The 20,371-nt window shown below is 35.1% G+C and overlaps 1 protein-coding gene and 1 long non-coding RNA gene across 2 annotated transcripts in view; one reads left to right on the top strand and one right to left on the bottom strand.

Annotated features, from left to right (window-relative positions):
• Window positions 1-20,371, top strand: part of LOC138710571 (uncharacterized) — a 133,398-nt gene that overhangs the window by 78,078 nt on the left and 34,949 nt on the right. The window lies entirely within an intron of this gene.
• The window catches only part of LOC138710569 (endochitinase-like), a 43,486-nt gene that overhangs the window by 11,795 nt on the left and 11,320 nt on the right, over window positions 1-20,371 (bottom strand). Inside the window, exons 2-7 of the mRNA XM_069841554.1 lie at window positions 14,296-14,382; window positions 12,271-12,440; window positions 9,459-9,624; window positions 6,542-6,764; window positions 6,224-6,347; window positions 1,746-1,913 (exon numbers count right to left, since the gene is read on the bottom strand). Of these exons, the coding sequence (XP_069697655.1) occupies window positions 1,746-1,913; window positions 6,224-6,347; window positions 6,542-6,764; window positions 9,459-9,624; window positions 12,271-12,440; window positions 14,296-14,371 (927 nt within the window). The 5' untranslated portion in view covers window positions 14,372-14,382. The remainder of the gene's footprint in view (window positions 1-1,745; window positions 1,914-6,223; window positions 6,348-6,541; window positions 6,765-9,458; window positions 9,625-12,270; window positions 12,441-14,295; window positions 14,383-20,371) is intronic.

The raw sequence follows: 20,371 nt of genomic DNA, 5'->3' as shown, positions 1-20,371 counted from the left end.
TAGTTTGCAGCATGTCATCGAGTTTTTCTTCATTTAGAGCCCGATTTATGGGCCTTCGTCTTTATTTATAAAAACGAGTCGGTTTTATCACGTTTTTGTTAAATTGTGGATTGCTGAATGCGATGGTTGTTGAACGTACAGATGAAGGGTTCAGAACCATAGTGGGCCAAGCGCCATTTGCAAAAGCCGTAGAAAACAAGGGTTAAAATGAAGTTATTACCATAATTCAATGGAAACATATAGCAAGTAATATAAAGTATACACATTCAAACTATATGATATGTCAATCTTCATTAAACTATGGTAGAGCCCGGACGAGAAGTTATGGCACCAGGCGAGGGACGCATTTTAGTTCGTTTGCTTGGACTCGCCCTCACACTCAACTGGAGGGGTATTGGGTTAGTTGGTTACTAGCATTCCGAGTGTTCAGATCGTTCTGCTACTATCACTATTGCTAATACTGAAAACATTGTCCTTCTGAGCGCCCTCATTATGGCATTGTCTAAGGTGTGAAATCATAGAGTAGTTCATAGTCAAGGACATGAAATAGCATACAATGTATGGAAATTCATGTCAGAAGAGGCTGTAAACGGAATACCAATTCCATTGAAAAATATGTGTGCAAGACTACTGGCTGCCACTGGTATTTCAAAGCGAACCTTGGCAAGAATCAGGAAAGAAGGGGAAAATATTGAGGCAGGAACAGCAGATTCTTTCTCCAGTCCGGAAAAATCACATTGTTGCAGCTGTAGACAGTTTTGATGAGGAAGTCATAAGAAGACTCATCTATAATTTCTACGCTACGCATAAGCAGAGGCCGACTCTGTAATCGCTTCTTCCAAGAATGGATATCAGTGTATGATAATGTGAAGAAAGTAGAGAACAATTACATTGAAAGTGAGCACGTGATGAACAGTATTTTGGAGAGCATTTCCATAAACTTAGGGACATCTATTCCAGCACATATCAGTCGTCTGATTCGGACGGAGAATAAAAATATAAAAGTGGAATAGCGGGCGTAATTCCATTAGGTACCTTCGGACTCTTGAGTAGGAAAGTGGTGATACTAAGGTAAGACGAATGTTTTTAGAAAGAGATGAAACGGATATGCCTGCCGCTCTGAGCTTGAGAACCGTAACCCAAACAACCCCCAATCCTCTACCCTGCTGGCCGGAAATTTAAAACTTTGCGCAGGTTGGTGCCATAACATCTCGTCTCAGCTCTAATCACTTAACTTTAACCCTTGCTTTCTCCGTTTTTAATAAATGGCGCTTGGCCCACTATGGCTCTGAACCCTTCAAATATAGTACGAAACTTTTTATAGAATTACCGCAATACGGTTTACCTAGCTACTTAAAATAAATTAAGATTCGCTGTTACAGTGTGTATTGCATTGCTACAGACTGAATTGAACTGAATAGAAGACAGTAGTATACTGATACTGAAGCTCTAATCTTGACGTCCCTTCAGCCTGTGTTATCTGTGCATATTGCGCAACACGAAACATTCCCACGATCGGTTCAGGGAAAATGCACACATTATTTCCTTAGCAGTGACGATCCATCTATCATAGTAACAGGCTGATGATGTTTAGCTGAGCGAAATCTATTTCCTGGCGAATACTACTAGATAATAATAGAAGGATAACGAAGGATATCTTCGTTAAATAGATAAGAAAATAGTAAATGTATCAGTAGAAGATTCTGTTCCATACAAGAAATATGACGATAGTACAGTATTCTAACCTGATAATAAGACATTCCCCTTATCGTTGCGTTCTTGTCAATAGGAGCTCCGAGTTCGTAGCTGGTGTCGTTAGGGCTCAAAACGTAGGTGTGTCCGTAGAATGGAACTCCAACCACAAGCTTGTCAGTAGGGCAGCCCATGTCCACCCATAACTGCAGGCCATCGTTCTGTTCAACACAAAATTGTTACCGTTTAGACTGCATGTTTCTGAACTATATCGGGGTTAGACTCTATGAAACATCACATTTGCGAATTCAGAATATTAAAATTCGCCTCTAATTATATATCATGACTAGACCTCAGATTTTTAGACTGTAATACAATGGGTTGTAAGAATTTTATGTAAAAATTTCTAAATGTATGTAATAAGAGAAACTCTCGAGCTTATTGTCTAAAAATAGGTGCTTTAAAGAACATTATGTTTCAGCCTTCGCTAAACAAGCCTAAAATCCGATTTATAATCATGATATATATCACAGTGGTCACTTATGTCATAATAAAAATATCATGCCATATATTATACCAAGACCTGTATAATAATTATATTATATAATAATAATAATAATAATAATAATAATAATAATAATAATAATAATAATACTTTATTGCCAGAACAAAGATACATGTTGTTTTTTTATATAAAAACACACTAACACCCGTAGAAAGGTTAAGTTACATACTCGTGCTCAGGGGGCATACCACATAATGTTGAGACATTTTATTAAATAATAGAGTAAAAAGTAAAAAAGAAAAAAGAAGACGAAAAACATGTCACAATAATTGAACTTTAAATTTGCTCTGTTAACAGCAATTTTTAATTGATGTTTTGAAATAAGGAGCATTAGCAAATTGTATGTTTCGGAATTTAGCTATTATCATGTTATAAAGCCTTGGAATGAAGTTGCTACTGTGATTATATGCTACAGTTGTAGTACATTTAGGTACTGTGAAGCATGTGTTGTCTGATATTTTGGTTTTATATTTATGTGATTATAAATTAAATATATTAAGGTTTTTATGTACGAAATTCAATAATACAGTGTTATAAATTTGATGGAAGTCAAATACTTTAAATTTCGAATACAGCAGCTCTGAACGATAATCAAGAGGTTTGGTAAAGCATATTGTTATTGTTCTTTTCTGTAGCAGAGTTATTGGCATGAGGGAGGTACTATAAGCACTACCCCATCCTATAATGCCGTTTTGTAATATAGCTTGTACTAATGCGAGGTAAATCAGTCGTAAAGTATGCACAGTCAAGTAATTTCGTACGATGACAAAATAAAAATGTAATGTAATTTATAATATCATATATCTCATACATAGCGTACCATATATCATATTATAACGTATACCATAAAATATCATACAGGGGAGTTTCAAAAGTAATGGTAAAAAATTTAGGGATGACAGTAAAACCGAATAGAAGCAAAAAAGTTTCAGTAAACATGGGTCCACAAATTAACTGTTTACGAGAAATGCCATTTTGTTCTTGCTATTGAGGCCACCAGTGAACTGAGCGCCTGGATACGGTAAAGCGGCAACATTCATCCTTTGTACCTATGCCGCAATCTGCCTATCCCATTTCCTTTAAAGTATGAGACGATATCTAAGCCGATGTAATGGCAAAGACGGATAGGCAGAAGAGGACCTGTATCTTGATCACCGGATTTAAATCCTTTGGATTTTTGTGTATGGGGTTATGTAGAAAGTCTAGTTGACACAACAGACATCACCACACCTGAAGAATTGCAGCATCGGATTGTAGATGCCTTCCAGCAAATGAAGAATGACCCAGGATTGCTCGAATGCATTCCTGGTCTTTGCGGAGAAGATTAGACGGATTCATTCAAGTGTATGGTCGGAATTTTGAACACCTGCTGTAAAATTCTTCAGTTACCATGTTCATACTATACTGTACCTTGTTTATCCACAAACTTTACTGTTGTTCAAACAAAAAACTTTCTTTTGTATAGACCTATGTTTAATCGCATTTCTATGGGGTTGAAGCCAAAATTATTAATTTTGCTGTCTAGTGATTGATAAATTAGTTAAGATTGTCACTTCTTTGTTAGAATTAGTACTTGGTATTGTGGGCCTCAACTAGCACACAATTGCATCGACTCGTAAACGTTAATTTGCGGACCTATGTTTACTGGAACTTTTTTGCTTCTTTTCGTTTTTTCTTTTAATTCCTAAAGTTTTTACAATCGTTTTTAAATATTCTGTGTATATATGACGCGACATGATATGATATACAGAGTGTTAGTGAACAAAACAGAAACATTTTCACTTAGTCAAGTTGGTTATTTAACGATTCTGTAGCAACTACGAGGTTATTTAGCGTCGATGAGACTGGTGATAGCGACATGGTATTTGGCGGGACGAGGCCGAGGATTCGTCATAGATTACCTGGCATTCACCTTACGGTTGGGACAAACCTCGGAAAAAACATAATCAGGTAATCAGCGCAAGCGGGGATCGAACCCGCGCCCGAGCACAACTTTAGACCGGCAGGCAAGCGACTGAGTCACGCCGGTGGCTTTTTCACTTAGTATAGAGGAATTCTAGACAAACAACTTGAGATAAGGAACCCATGGATTATAGATTTAAATTTCCATATTGTTGCATAAAATCTCCAAAGGATATGCACGGATCTATGAGTTGTCTAGAACCACCACCACTGCTATCTGTCAGTCTTAAGACAATTCGCGTTGAACACCTGCCGTGGCAAATGGTCTATCCAGCGTCGCGCAAACGCAAGGAATACCCATTTCTCGAAATAGAGATGGTCATGGATGGGCAACTCGTGCTCACAAAGTGCTAAAAAAACCTTGAAAGAGAGGAAGACAGACGGAGCCAGCCCCAGTAGTTACAAATTATTTGTAGTTTCGCTGCAAAAGCAATTCACTGCTACGGTGCGCTCTGGCGGGTCATGCAGATGGTCGTGATATGTACTCCATGATTTGAATTTCAGAATGACGCATGGTACTATAATTATAATAATTTTAGACAATTGCACCTAAACACATAACAAAATTATATTATTTCCTAGCCTTGTAAATTAGTTTATTACTAGAAACACAAACTGAATACAACCTTTTCAAGATACAACAAACATGGCTGCAACACTTATTTATTATTACACTATTTGTTAGTATTTCTTATTATATGTCTTCTTTGAAACATAGAATGCGGGAATTTACAGGTCTTTATATATTAAAGAGTATTCCTTTGTTTTTAGAAAGATAATAGTCTGCATTCGCAATCACAAATTCAAGGAAGTATTTTTTATATGTCACGACAGATGAAATAAACTTACTTGAGCTCTTTCTGTACATTGAAAGCTTTTACACTTATTTCTTGTATTAAACTCTGCCTCAAGCACAAACAGTACATATGAAAACAAAGAGTATATTTGGAAATTCTGACTTAGGCAGCATTACGAACAGTTCGATTCCTGATTTCGCTGGAATCTGAGTGGCCTGCTGTTCTGTAGATTTATCAATTCATGCTATAAACTTTCAGGATTTTCTATCGGCTGTAAGCCAAAAGGATTTCAGAAAAATCTTATTCCTTGTCAATTGTCACTCCTTTTCCAAACTTACCAGTAATTCAGCTGTAGGTTTTAAAGTAGGGTCTTACATTTGATAAGATTTTCTGATCACTCTTCAAGATAGTTTATAGTCAAAGAAAGTGAAGTTATCTATGTTCTACATGATACTGCCACATTTCAAGTTCACTCATAAATGCTCTTAGCTAGTCGATCATATGTCGTGCAATTCTGTAACTCGCACGCACAACGTGCTAACGATATTTGATATCAGTCTCACCTTATCGATATGCTGTTTTTACCTTTAGCTGTTATAAAGCATATCTAGACAGCATTCTTTATTAAAACCTTCACTGTGTTTATTTGTAACATAAAAGTCATGCGTAAGAAAGTGTAATAGAACGTAATACAAGCTTTACCTCCTTTCTTAATAAAAAAATATTTCTCTTTCGACTTATCACTAAAGGAAAATGATCTAGAGATTATATTGTTTTTCACTTAAAACGAGTCGCCACATACTGTAGACGCGAGCAAACTTGCGTGTTGCAAGAACTGCATACAGACACTACAGCTAGTACAGAGTCCGTTCTACCTGCACTGAGGTTGTGTTGACACTTCGATACGAGTTGCCTACCCATGGCGATGATAGTGAAAGGGGATTGTGGAGAATGTTGGTGTAATGACGAGGAAAAACGAAAATATTACAAAGAAGAGCCCTCACAAACTTGGCTTTGTCCACCACAAATACAAGTCCGCCATCACCGAGACTGGAACTCGGGTTCGCGGTCGTCCTAAGCCAGTGGTCTGCGAACAGATCTAACAAAATGGCTATTGTAGTGTATTACATCACGTCACTAAATGTTATATTATCTTGTATTTTACATGCCTATAAACACCTTGTGAATTTTGTGTGTTTGGACTTACAACGTTGACTTCCTCCAGTGCTCTCGTGTCATGCGGCCTCTTGTACAAAGGACTGTGTACGTCAGCAAACCCATTCCAGATGCCCCTCATATCGTATGCCATTACATTGATAGCGTTCGCGATCCTACACAAACAAGAGCATTTCAACATTAATGGAGATTGATGACTGACGATGATAGCGATGATAGTGATTGATGATTGGTGATGAAACTCATGGCGGTGATTATTATGGTGATTGTCGAGATAATGATAGTGATTGATGAATGACGGTGATGATTAATAACGATGATGATAACAATGATCATATAATGTGTTCACCTGCAGAGCTCCGGCACATGGTAGCCGTCTTTGAGCTTGGGTCTCGTGAGTGGCACTGCCATGGTGAGCTCCCAGTCGCTATCCTCTTCGTCGAACCTGCGTCGCAGTTCCTCCACCAGGTACAGGAAGTTGTCCTTGTCCGAGGGCTTGCCGTCCCTTTCCCGCGCCCCTGGGTACTCCCAGTCCAGATCCAACCCGTCGAATCCAAACTCGTGCATGAACTCTGCAAGCACCAGTGTCTGCTCATCACGTCCGTAAATTTTCACTTAATAAAGAAGTTATTGTAATATCAAACATGTGCTGTCGGTTTTGTTAATGTTAGACTTTACTTGATGAGCGACAAATGAATAATTCCTAATTTTGGAACATCTTGTTAAAATATATAAAGCGTTTGATAAACATCGATCAAAAATATTTGATAGTTTTTGGTTAGTGTCAATTAATATGTTTGAAGGAGGTCTGGAATCTTTCATAGAAGCAAGATTTATTGATGACTGTGAAAAAGAAGTGTCCTGATTGGTCAGTTATATGGAATATTGTCTGCATATCAGACAAAGTTGTTGGAAATAATTGCTTGATTTCAGGGATACATCTGTGAAAATGAATAGGCCTATGGTATTATAATATAATTCCAGATGTGGATAATGTGAATAGTGGACGACCAAATGATTACTCATCCGAGCTTTTGTTCATTGATTTTAATGTTTTGAAAATTAAACAGATTTATTATATTGCCTTATTAAACTTCATACATAAAAATCGTAATAAATTCAAATTGTATCATCATAAATATGGAACTAAAAGATCCGATTTTATACGACTAGAGGAACCAAAGTGTTTCACAAGCACAGCTCTTAGCCATGGTACCTACTTTGGTCCAAGGTTATATAATAAAATCATTGAAAAACACCCAAATTTGGAAAATTTTAGTATCAGAAATTTCAAAAATAGCATTAGGAATTTAATTTTTATAGAATATATGTTGATTTAATATGTGTATGTATTTGTATGATTTAAATTGTTAAAATTGAAATTGTATTTTTAAAGTTATTTTATTCCTATAATTTTTTTTCTTGACCCACTTTGGGTCAAATAATTATCTTTGTTTGTGTTAAGTATGTGTTTAGATAACTCCCTGAGCACGAGCTTTTACTCCTTCAGGAAGAATTAAGACTGTATTTTTGTACATGTTATTTTACTAACAATAAACAATAAATAGAAAAGAAAAACTCTGTTCGCTAGACGTCGTTCATGTTGTTAGGTCTAGGCCAGCGCCGGGCATGACAGCGGTTCCGTTTAGCCGGCCAGGACTGCTCTCGCTCCGCAAGGCAAACCGAAGCAGAACGTTCACGCAGTGGCGGACTCACATTAGGCCTACAGCTACCTTCCTTGCATTAATATAACAAGGGCCACGGTTGTTCTATTTATTCTGTCAGTACATAATAGTTTATAAGGATGTTACATCAATCCATTGTACAGACAGACTTTATAACACTCTTATTAATGTAATAAAGTAAACTTTGCTCTATGCACACACACAAATCATTAGGCTTATTTAAACAATCTATATGCAAAGTGCTTTAAGAATTACATGATAGTATTAATAATATAAATATATCGTCGTTGTTCCTGCACTAACTTCTATGTGACATATTTATCGATTTTCAGATTTTTGCTCTATAAAATAGCGTAAATAGTGATACAGCAAATAATATAATCTCCTATATGTAATTATATTTCTTTCTTTCGAAAATGTAAGAATTCACAATCCCCTATGTACGGCTACCATAGGGTAAATAAATGTGTTTTTTCCTCCTACTGAAAAATTGTATATTTTGCACATAGGAGTTATTGCAGAAACAACGACGATATGTAATAAAGAAATACAATCAGAAACACAAGAAGGAAATTAATAATAAGCACTCTCTTATACTTGTCTTTTGCGTGAATAAACTATTGTAACAAAATCATATTTCTGTCAATCTGAAATCAATAAATATTTTTTACTAAAACAAAACTATTTGAATAACCAAAATAACTATGTGATTGTTTTTCGAGACTTATGAAGTCGTTTCATTTGCAGAAGCCATTCAGTGTTTGAAACAAATGAATTAGCCATGTTCAATATCAAAATATAATTTAGGTTTTCGTCTGACATATGTACAGTTTCTCAGGCGAGTGCATCTTCAAACTTCGCCATCTTACAGCAGAGTCAACCACTGCACTGATAGTGATGTACAGTATGCATACGTCACAGTGCTCGAGAGAATTGATCTTTAAAGTAAACAGCACTCATTTCTCAGAATCACGTAACGTGTCCAGCTATGGTCGTCTACGCCTACTTATTAATGCCAGTTATAAAAATGTTGCATCTGTCGCGATATCACTGTGTATCGCAGTCACTAGCACAGTAAATGCGATGCAAAACTTTAGCACGACATGCTTGCACAAACATGATGAGAAACGGTGAAGTGAGCTTACACGGGTATCGTTTACCCTGCCAATTAACCAGTCAGAGCGCTCAGATTTTTCGAAAGTCACGATGGCAATGTTGACGGTTCCTGTCTTCTCATCTGGAATTTACTATAGCTAACAATGGCAGCTCGGTTTTTGCATGGCCGGTAATGCCAGGCGCCAATTAAATTTATCATACGGAACAAATGTAATATAATCCCCATATTAAGTTACAAAGTCTCTCGCAAGCGTGTGTGATATCTTCCCTTTTGAATATTTGCACTTACTGATTATCTTTTTTGTACTTACTGAATATCTTTGAGTTAAGACGTCAGCATGTGAATTACACTGACAGTGAAATGGGAAAATTAAAGGTCTTAATAAAATTGTAGGAAACCTTAATTTACATATTACGATATTTTTACACAATATAGGCTGTTCATGAAGCTGTGTAGATCGTTACCAACTACGCTGTCGATGAAAGTATCTCTGCGCTCTTTGCGTGACACCAACTGTGAGTAGTTGTGTCCACCTTCCGCCCAACCCCCCACGGACACCATGGTCTTCAACTCCGGGTACTTGAGTTTGAGTGACGTGAAGTTCCGGAATCCGTTCATCTTCAAGTCAACCTGAAAGTTCGAGAAATCGTCCTAATATGTATGCCCTAAATCAAGTCACATTTATATACAGGTTGTTTCCGGGCTGGTGTTACAAACTTTCATAGATGATGGGGAAGGGTAGGCCTACATGTATCAATTTGGTCCGGAAATGACTGAGTCGAAAGTTATAAGTAAAAATAGTTGTGTGGAAATGGAATTGTAATTTGGCATCACGTGTCCTCATTCCCTTAACCTTTGAAATAGTCGTGGAAAGATGGTATGGGCCGGATGTCTCCTACGTGGATATTTGGCCCGATACAATCTGTGAGCTTGTCTACTGTTTCCATTGGCTCATCCGTATTCGAAAATCAGGTCTGCATGTTCCGCTCTCGTGTACTCCTTCATTTCACTAGAACTGATAGACTGGACACTGCAGCTTGTACACATACACTGCTGTCTACAGACGTGCATATCAGGACCGACCATGTCCATAACACATTACGCTATCTGCATTGCTTTAGTGTAGTTTCCTGTCTCCACCCATCAGACAGCGCACTGAATGGAATACTGTAAGTAGATAACGTAAACAACGTCAGATAAATTCAGTATTTGTAATATATACAGATAAATACACATAAATAAGGTGTGCAGAAGAATAAAATTATTTCATTTCCACAAAACTATTTTTGCTTGTAACTTTCGACTCAGTCATTTCCGGACCAGGTTCCTTATCTCAAATTGATACATGTGCCCTTCCCCATCATCCCTGAAAGTTTGTAACACTAGCCCGGAAACACTCTGTATATTTAAAAATAGCATTTATATAAAGGTAGGTAGGTAGATAGGTGGGTAGGCCGACAGTCAAATAGATCAATTAATTGATCGATAATAAATAAATAAATAGATTTACCGATCATTCCTTTCTATTTTCCGCCTTTCTCATAGTCTCCGCATACGATACATGTACAGTACAGTAATATCTTCTGCCCCGAATTTTTCTCCCGTTCATCATTCCTTCCAGTGCATTCTTCAGTAGGCAGTTTCTTCTTCTCCTTCTCCTTCTTATTACTACTACTACTACTACTACTACTACTACTACTACTACTACTACTACTACTACTACTACTACTATTACTACTACTAACCAAGAATGTGTCCTTGTTAGCTAGCCCGCCTTGTATTCCGCAGGTCTGGATTTCGTTCTCAAGTGCCGGCTATCCTGACTTGACGTTTGGTAGTTCCCTAACTATCTCAGGCAAATACGGGATTGTACGTATCATTTGCAAAAGGGCTATTAATCGCTTCCTAACCAGTCCTGTGAAGTGGCTTTCACACCAAAGTTGCACATTCCACGTTCGTCGTGTATGTAGCTCAGAGTTCGCATTTTTCACTTCGCGTAACGTTCTTCAAAATCTAACTAGGCCTAAACTGTGATCCTGTCATTATTATTATTATTATTATTATTATTATTATTATTATTATTATTATTATTATTATTATTATTATTACTATTATTTCCTTAAAAGCCATTTGTAAGTAAGTAAGAGGTGGAAAAATTCAAATATCTTGGGGAACAGTAACAAAAAATATAAATGACACTCGGGAGGAAATTAAACGCAGAATAAACATGGGAAATGCCTGTTATTATTCGCTTGAGAAATTTTTTGTCTTCTAGTCTGCTGTAAAAAAATCTTAAGTTAGAATTATTTGTAAAACAATAATATTACCGGTAGTTCTGTACGGTTATGAAACTTGGACTCTCACTTTGAGAGAGGAACAGAGATTAAGGGTTTTTGAGAATAAGGTTTTTAGGAAAATATCTGGGGCTAAGAGGGATGAAGTTACAGAGGAATGGAGAAAGTTACACAACGCAGAACTGCGCGCATTGTATTCTTCACCTGACATAATTACTTATAACATTAAATCCAAACGTTTGAGTTGGGTAGGGCATGTAGCTCGTATGGACGAATCCAGAAATGCATAGAGAGTATTAAACGCTGTGTGATGTATCTTGTCTCACTGTGAAAAGAGAGAGAAAGGAGATATATCTTTCCTCGTCTGTGTTGTTATGGCGATGGGGGAGTGGAGCGGTGCCGTCCATCCATCCAGTGGCGAAAGGGACATTCTGTAGCGCAAAATAAAATAACAAAATATCTCTCTTCGTACTGTATAGTTCCGTCACTGAGCTTGTCTGTCAAGAAACTGAATTCCGGCAGCCTGTACAATAACAAGATTTTGAAAGGAATCCTGAAAATTTACAATCCTTCTATCATCTCCACCTTCATTTGAAGGGACTTGGTTTTATTGCTACTGAGACAAGATAAACCTTACCAGGTATAGTTGGGAGGCCGAAGGGAAAAAGGCCTTTGGGGAGACCGAGACTTAGATGGGAGGATAATATAAAATGGATTTGAGGGAGGTGGGATATGATAGAGACTGAATTAATCTTGCACAGAATAGGGAACGATGGCGGGCTTATGTGAGGGCGGCAATGAACTTGCGAGTTCCTTAAAAGCCATTTGTAAGTTATTACTACTACTACTACTACTACTACTACTACTACTACTACTACTACTATTATTATTATTATTATTATTATTATCATTATCATCATCATCATCAACAGCATTATTGGAATGTACTATACGTTCATTATTGAAGGAAACTACTGTATACCTTAGGATCCAGCTCGCGCAGCCGCCATGTCACATTATTGACGCCGACGAAAGAGTAGTAGACATGAGTGCAAAGGTGGCCCGGTATGTCGTCTATGGTGTAGTGGCCTGTTCCCTCATTCCGGACGGCCCAGCTCTCGAAGTAGCATCCCACCCTTGCTGGCTTGTCCCCTACGGACAAAATTAAAACTAACTAGATAGATACAGAAACAAAATCTTCGAGATTTTTAGTCTAGTATTTCGAACTACTATCAGGACCAGGTGTGTTTCAATTAGCTGACAGCTTCAATGGAAAGAAATCCGCTTGACACACTGGCAGTTCTTATGAATTTCGTGGTTTCATAAACTTCTTTATAAAAGAGTTGTCAGTTCCAACAAATATTGTGCATAATGCTTCTGTCATGTTTACGGTTTAGTCTCCGCATATTATCCATGTATCTTAATGTTGTCTATAATCGGATATCTTCGGTTGTATTTCTGGTGGTGTGGAAGAGAAGGCCTGATGGTCTTAAGTACACTAGAAGAAATAAATAAATAAATAAGTAAATACGTAAATAAATAAATAAATAAAAAAATAAATAAATAAATAAATAAATAAATAAATAAATAAATAAATAAATAAATAAATAAATAAATAAATAAATAAATAAATAAATAAATAAATAAATAAATAAATAATCTTCTGCCCCAAACTTTTCCTCTATTCACCATTTCTCCAGGTGCATGTTCCAGTAAGTAGTTTCATCTTAGCCAGCGACTCAACCAATTCCTTTTTCTCTTCCTGAACACATTCATCATTATTATTTCTTCACCCATTCCTCCTAGCACAACGTAAGTTTTCATTCTGTCTGTCCATTTCACACGCTCCATTCTTCTCTATATCCATATTTCAAATGCTTCTAGTCTTTTATCTTCACTTCGTCGCGTAATGTCCATTTTTATGTTCAATACAATGCCACACTCCTCGCGAAGCACTTCACTAATCTCTTTCTTAGTTCATTTTCCATAGATCCACAGAAGGCGCTTCTAAGAGCATCTTAATACTTTAATTATTGATAAAACACTTTAAGTAATGGATGTTAAGTAACAATTAGAGATGAACAACGATCGAGAAAGCGGGACTTACAGCGCCCGCAAAGCCGAAAACCACAAGATAATGTTGTATTACGTCGCGTCCTTGACGTAAAGACTTCCGAGATCGATATTGATCATCTCCCGAAGTCAAGCAGCCTTCAATCGCCACAGTTGTTTATACCTGACTGAACTTTTATCTACTTTGGCAACTGTTATATATGTATAAACAATCAAGTAGCCTATTTGAAACATCTCTACCTTTCAGTGTATAATAATCCGTTCCCCAGTCTTTATTTAATTACTACGCCCTTATTAAAAGACTAGGAATTTTCTTTTCGTATGTTTAAGATCAAGTGTGCAATCTAAGTAAAAAGTTATTAATGTCATGTTTTATGTTTCTTCGAAATGCAAATTTATTTGAGAATTGTTTTGTTTTCTATTTATATAACCATAGGTAATATCATATAAAAGAACCAGAACATTCTGATAACTAAGATAGTGTTCTGTTTTTATCTCATTTAAACATTAATGTTATTTATTTCAACGACGTATGTTATTCAATGCTACGAAATCTCCATGCCGACCAAATGCTATTTCGAGAATGACGAGCGAGACTCAAAGCGCACGAGAATGACGAGCCGACACTAAATAAAAAGAGGGTAATGTCAAATGGCTAAAGAAAACTAATTTCCTTTCATCTTAATGATTTACTCTGTGACGTTATGCCATTAAACACCTTTCGTCATGTATATGGAAGCTGTACGTCGTGATGTGTGAAGGGGGGAGGGGGAATGGAAGAAAACAACCGACGACTTAATAATAGCTTATGGCAGGATCAGATCAAAACGAAAATTCCTCATCGGATCATACTGTAATTTATATCCACGAGTAACAGATAATACATAATATTGCTATGATGGTGTTGCCAAATAGTAAATAGGCTAATAATTACCTGTGCAGTATTGGACCGCAGCAATGATGAAGATGAGGTGGAAGAGATGCACGGTCGCTGCCTTTCTGGATGGCATTCTGCTGCAACCTGAAACTCAAATCATTTCAGTGACCTTGGAGGTCGTCAGCACGGATCAACCTCCTATTAAGCGCTGCATTGCTGTCCAGAACTGGGATTGTGGTTGCCTCGCCTCCTTAAGATTACAATCCCCGCATTGTTCGCGCGGTATGTAATTGCACGTCCTGTGCTGAGTAATCATTTGTCACTACTCGTATATTGCTGACACGACTCTCCATTATCGGGTTATGCGGCATTGCCAGTTTATGCTCCTTGCTATGTGTAGATTAGGGTGGAGTGAATCTATATATGAAATTATTTATCTGTTTCCTAAAAATGTTGTAGTTGCAAAAATCTGTATTTTCACTTAAATTAGGAATGTGAAAAATATGGAGTTCCTTTATTTAATTTTTGAGGTGCCCCAAAGGTTTTGAAGTTTCTTAAAATTATAATTTGTTTGCCCCCTTGTATATTATTTTGTTTTTCATTACATAGCCAATGAATTGCTGTAAAATCACATATTTAAACTTCATTTGGAAGACTCTAAATTGGGGTTGCAGTGCACAGTATTTTTGGGGGGATCCAAAGGGACAAAAATATATAGTATTTTACATAAAATATGACAAAAATTCCATTTTAGCCCATTTATTTTCTTTAGTTAGAATTTATTCTTGTTTTCTCTTTCATTTCTTTCTGAGTGGTAACTAAATTCACAGATCCAATATTATCATCCTTATTTCTGTTCTTTGCTCTAGTGAAACATTCTTTCTTGTTTTGGAACACGGCGGTCTTTATCACAATTAGGCCTACAGTATTATTATTTTTTTTTTTGCATTTGTAACTGCATATATCAAATAGTTTGTTTGCTTCTTCTTGAATTTTGCACTATTGTCATTTTAGTTGTCCTCACTATGCCGCTTCTTACAAGGCTTCATTAAGTTTGTGTATTGATCATGGTAAGCACGAATCAGTTGTAACATTCTTGTATGACTGACTTTCGGAATTTATGCCTTTACCTGGATTTCCTTAGTTTTGATAGCAACTCTTTCTGAAATTTCTCCAACAGTATATTCTTTTGATTTGAAGTAAGATTTTAATTCATTTTTGATCCATAGATAATATTTCATTACGTCATGATAGGTAGGTAATTGTGATGGGTTCAGCCCCTCTGACATTGCGAACGCAGGGTAGAAGGTCAGATTTCTTGTATTAATATTAGAGATATTCTGATTTAAATACCCTGCAACATAAGAAGAATGAATTTCCATGAATTATATTATTTACTAGCCGTACCCGTGCGCTCCGCTGCACCCGTTAGAAATAAATATAAAGTAATTGCATAATTAAAATAGGAAGTTTGATCCAGGGAACATTCGTGTTTGATAGAAGGATAAATCGTTTAATATGTTACTTAATTTAAATTGTATTTAAATAATTAAAATGCGATTATTTTGGTCCAGAGACCACTCATTTGGTGCAATGACAATTCCTTTAATATGTTTCTTAATTTTTATTACATGCATCCATACTTTAATAAAGACTGACATATCATTTAGATTTAATGTGTATACTTTATTTTAGTTGCTATATGTTTCCATTGAATTATGATAATAACTTAATTTTAACCCTTGTTTTTTACATATTCAGTAAATGGCGCTTGGGTCACTATGGTTCTGAACCCTTCAAATAACTTAAATAACGTAAATTATATTATATTATATTATATTATATTATATTATATTATATTATATTATATTATGTTATATTATATAAAAAAATGTGTTGATAACGCATGTACCCGATAAGTAAGTTTTTAATTTGTTATGGGGGCTCTTGAATCTCAGGAGGAACAAATTTTATTTTACAACAGCGCAACATAATCTGCTTGGCTCATTACCCAATTTTTTGCATTGCATTTAATGCATATGTATTTTATGTATTTTAACACGATTCAATTGAGCATAGTTAAAATTTGGATTATAAAATAATGGAATGCTAAGCTAACATATTATTACTGCATACTAAATCAATACACTCTTGTGGTTCGTTAATTCTCTGAGATAAACATTATTTTAAGAAATACAGGAAACGAATACACAGAATAGCCTATCAAATTGTTTGTGCATAAGAAGCTATTTTAATCTTACCTGTCCTCAATTCACTCACAAGTTACTGTAATAACATTATAGCATTATGTCCATATAGAGAAACTACACGTTCCAATGGTGAAATAATAATTAATTACACAAATCGGTTAATTTAGCTTCCGATATTACTTCATACAAACACAGGAACATTCTATGTAGGCTATGATTCATAGCTTTCGATTGTTGTTGACCAAGGCCCCTTATAGACGAATTCATTTGTTTATTTCATTACACCGCCTTAGATGGCAGTTATTTTAATTTTGAAACTCATTTATCTCATTAAATATCAGTCCTATCAAAATTTTTCAAAGAATAAAACGTATCGGAAATTATTTTTAAAGAAACTTTTGTTATGTAATGTTTTTCATGAAAATTAATAATAAGGGAGATATTTCGATTTATTTAATTCAAGCCCCCTTATAACCCCCCTTTTAAATAAAATATTTTGAATGCCATATAGCCTAAATTCTAAGTTACAATGAACCTAATTTATATTCCAATTTTCATATAAATCGGTTCAGCCATTATCGCGTGAAACAAACATCCAGACAGACAGACAGACAGACATACAAACAAACATTTCAAAAAAGCGCAATTCGGTTTCAGGGTGGTTAATTATATATGTTAGGACCAATTATTTTTGGAAAATCGAAAATTACCAGAAAATTTTCGGCTACAGATTTATTATTAGTATAGATATCATACCTAAGACTTTTGTGATCATTCCCAATTTTCTTATAAATTGAGGTTTCTGTGACACTTCAAAATGAAACAACAGGGAACCAAAAATATGCAGAATCTTTTAACATGTATTTTTTAACATCTTCCTGGTATAACTGTTCAGATTAAATCACTGGAGAATGTTCTCTCGCTAAAAAATCTGAACCTCAAAATGTTGTGAAAATTTCTAAATATGATGCTCTTGGGGCACCTCTAAATATTATTCTATAGAAAATAAATCTTGAATTGTTCTTTATGATATCACCCCACAACTTTTTCCTGGTATTACATTTTGATTCCATAAACTTCATATTTTCACTCCACCCTAGTGTAGATTCAAAGGCGGAGATTGACAACGAAAAAAATTAACACGGATTTCATTGAATCCATACAATTCCGTGAAACGTTTATGCTGTTCCTATTTGCTATTGTCAGCGTGGTTGGAATTGTAATAATGAATGAATGAATGAATGAATGAATGAATGAATGAATGAATGTTTATTAACTACGATTGAGTTTTTATCCTGTGGCAATACAGTTAACCAAACAGAAAAAAAAGTTTGGAATTTGAAATAAATTATTGAAATTTTTTCATAAGGAATGCAATTGATAGTGGAAACGATTAATATATTAATATGACTCAAATGAGTTGTATGGAATTGTAATGAATAAGAGTGTGTCACTAGAGAAAATTATTGATTTCATTTGAAAATAAATACAATTAAGTACTCTAGAATTAGACTGTTAAATTAACTATTCCTGTCTTTATACTCCCCACGTTTACTAATCATTCCCATTTGTGTATGAATGATAATTTTTTTAAAATTAAAATTAAGTTTAATATTCGTTAAGTTTTTGGCACGTTAAGAAACGTTTCATGTGAAATTTTAAGAAGTCTAATACCGAAATCACAGATCGGCAGCAACTGAAGAGTAGAGGGGAAAATAATCAAAGTCACAATTCTCTTAAGGGTGATGTCATCATTTAATTCAGTGTATTACTGCAAAATTTATTACTGTTCCTAGTAAAAACGTAAGAAAAGATGACTGTATCCACGGTGATAATTCTCCTTTACGAGTTTTGATAAGAAAAACACTAAAGTTTGCAGTAATACAGGGTGATTCACGAGGATTTACCGTCCCTTACAGAGCTTATTTCCAAAGACTTTTGAGTAAAAATGTCATATAAACATTTGTCCTAATTTCAATATTTTCAGAATTACACTAATTTGAATTTGTTTGTAAAATACCATTATTCTCGAGTTTTAAGGGTAAAAGAATATTACAGATAAAGAATGAACTATTCAGGAGTATCATTTCTTTATTTAGCTAGTATTCTGAAGCTAAAGATGTGTTGTGAATTCCATAGTTGCTTCGTACAGATTTTTCTTTTTCGATTTTTAACTATAAAATTGCATTTTCTTACGCATTTATCACAAAAATTGTTAAAAATCACACCACTCTTGTAAATTCTTTAAGACTGTACATTAGAATGCATAATTAAACTGTAAAGAATTAAGTTCCTGAACAATTTTTGTGATAAGTACGTAAAATGATGTCATTTTTTAGTTAAAAATTGAAAAAAAACAAGAATGTGTACAAAGCAATTAACAACACATTTTTAACTTCAGAACACAAGCCAATTAAAGAAATGACACTTCTGAATAGTTCACCTCTATTTGTAATATTTTGTTCCCCGTAAAACTAAAGAAAAAAAGGTATTCTAGTAACAATTTCAAATTAATGTAACTTAGAAAATATTGCGATTAGGACAGATGTTTAAATGACATTTTTTGCTCAGAATGTCTTCGGAAATAAGTTCCGTAAGCGACGATAAATCCTCGTGAATCACCCTGTACACTGAATTAGACGATATCATCCTTATGAGAATTGTGACTTTGATTGTTTTTTCCGTGTACTCTTCAATTTTTTTAACACGGTCCCCGTTGTATAAAGATATAAATCACTTAAATGTAGAAGCATAAAAATACGTTATTCATTTATTAATCAATACGCCATTATTATTGTTAGAATTGCTTGTACAAGATGTTTCAAAAGTGATGATAAAGAATTTAGGGATGAGAAGTTAAAACGGAAAGAACAAAAAAGTTCCAGTAAACATGTGTCCATAAATTAATCGTTTAAAAGGTTTTCTTTTCCTGATAGGTGCCACCAGTGAACTGTACGCCGGGATGCGGTAAAGCGACAACATTCATGCTTCGTATGTATGTCGCACTCTCCCCATCTCATTTTCTTCAATGTATGAGACGATATCTAAACAGACCATATGGTGAACGGTGGATAGGTAGAGGAGGACGTGTATCTAGATCACCAGATTTAAATCCTTTGGATATTTGTGTATGAGGTTATGCAAGAGCCTAGTTTACACAACAGACCACCACACCTGAAGAATTGCAGCATCGGATTGTAGATGTCTTCCAGCAAATAAAGAATGACCCAGGATTGCTCGAGCACATTTTTTTATTATATTCCATAGATCTTACATTAACAATGAAGCTTTAATATGTGGAACAAGTCAACATTTTATAAGATTACAATTACAATTTTTACGTTTTTTTTACAATTTCAATTTCATTTTTTTACAATATTTTAGCGAGATGTAGTGAGCCCAACTTGGATAGTTTGATTCCGTGTATAGTTGGTATAGTTCATGTATTTAGTTAGTATAATTTTTGTGTTCATTTGTATGGTCTTGTGTGTTTTAGTTTGGATAGTTTGATCCCGTGTATAGTTGGTATAGTTCACGTATTTAGTTAGTATAATTTTTGTGTTCATTTGTATGGTCTTGTGTGTTTTAGTTTGGATAGTTTGATCCCGTGTATAGTTGGTATAGTTCATGTATTTAGTTAGTATAATTTTTGTGTTCATTTGTATGGTCTTGTGTGTTTTAGTTTGGATAGTTTGATTCCGTGTATAGTTGGTATAGTTCATGTATTTAGTTAGTATAATTTTTGTGTTCATTTGTATGGTCTTGTGTGTTTTAGTTTGGATAGTTTGATCCCGTGTATAGTTGGTATAGTTCATGTATTTAGTTAGTATAATTTTTGTGTTCATTTGTATGGTCTTGTGTGTTTTAGTTTGGATAGTTTGATTCCGTGTATAGTTGGTATAGTTCATGTATTTAGTTAGTAT

Source organism: Periplaneta americana, chromosome 12 (genome assembly GCF_040183065.1).
Source record: "Periplaneta americana isolate PAMFEO1 chromosome 12, P.americana_PAMFEO1_priV1, whole genome shotgun sequence".
Lineage (NCBI taxonomy): Eukaryota > Metazoa > Arthropoda > Insecta > Blattodea > Blattidae > Periplaneta > Periplaneta americana.
Note: the sequence above shows the minus strand (reverse complement) of the source record. Positions and strands in the feature narration are given on the sequence as shown.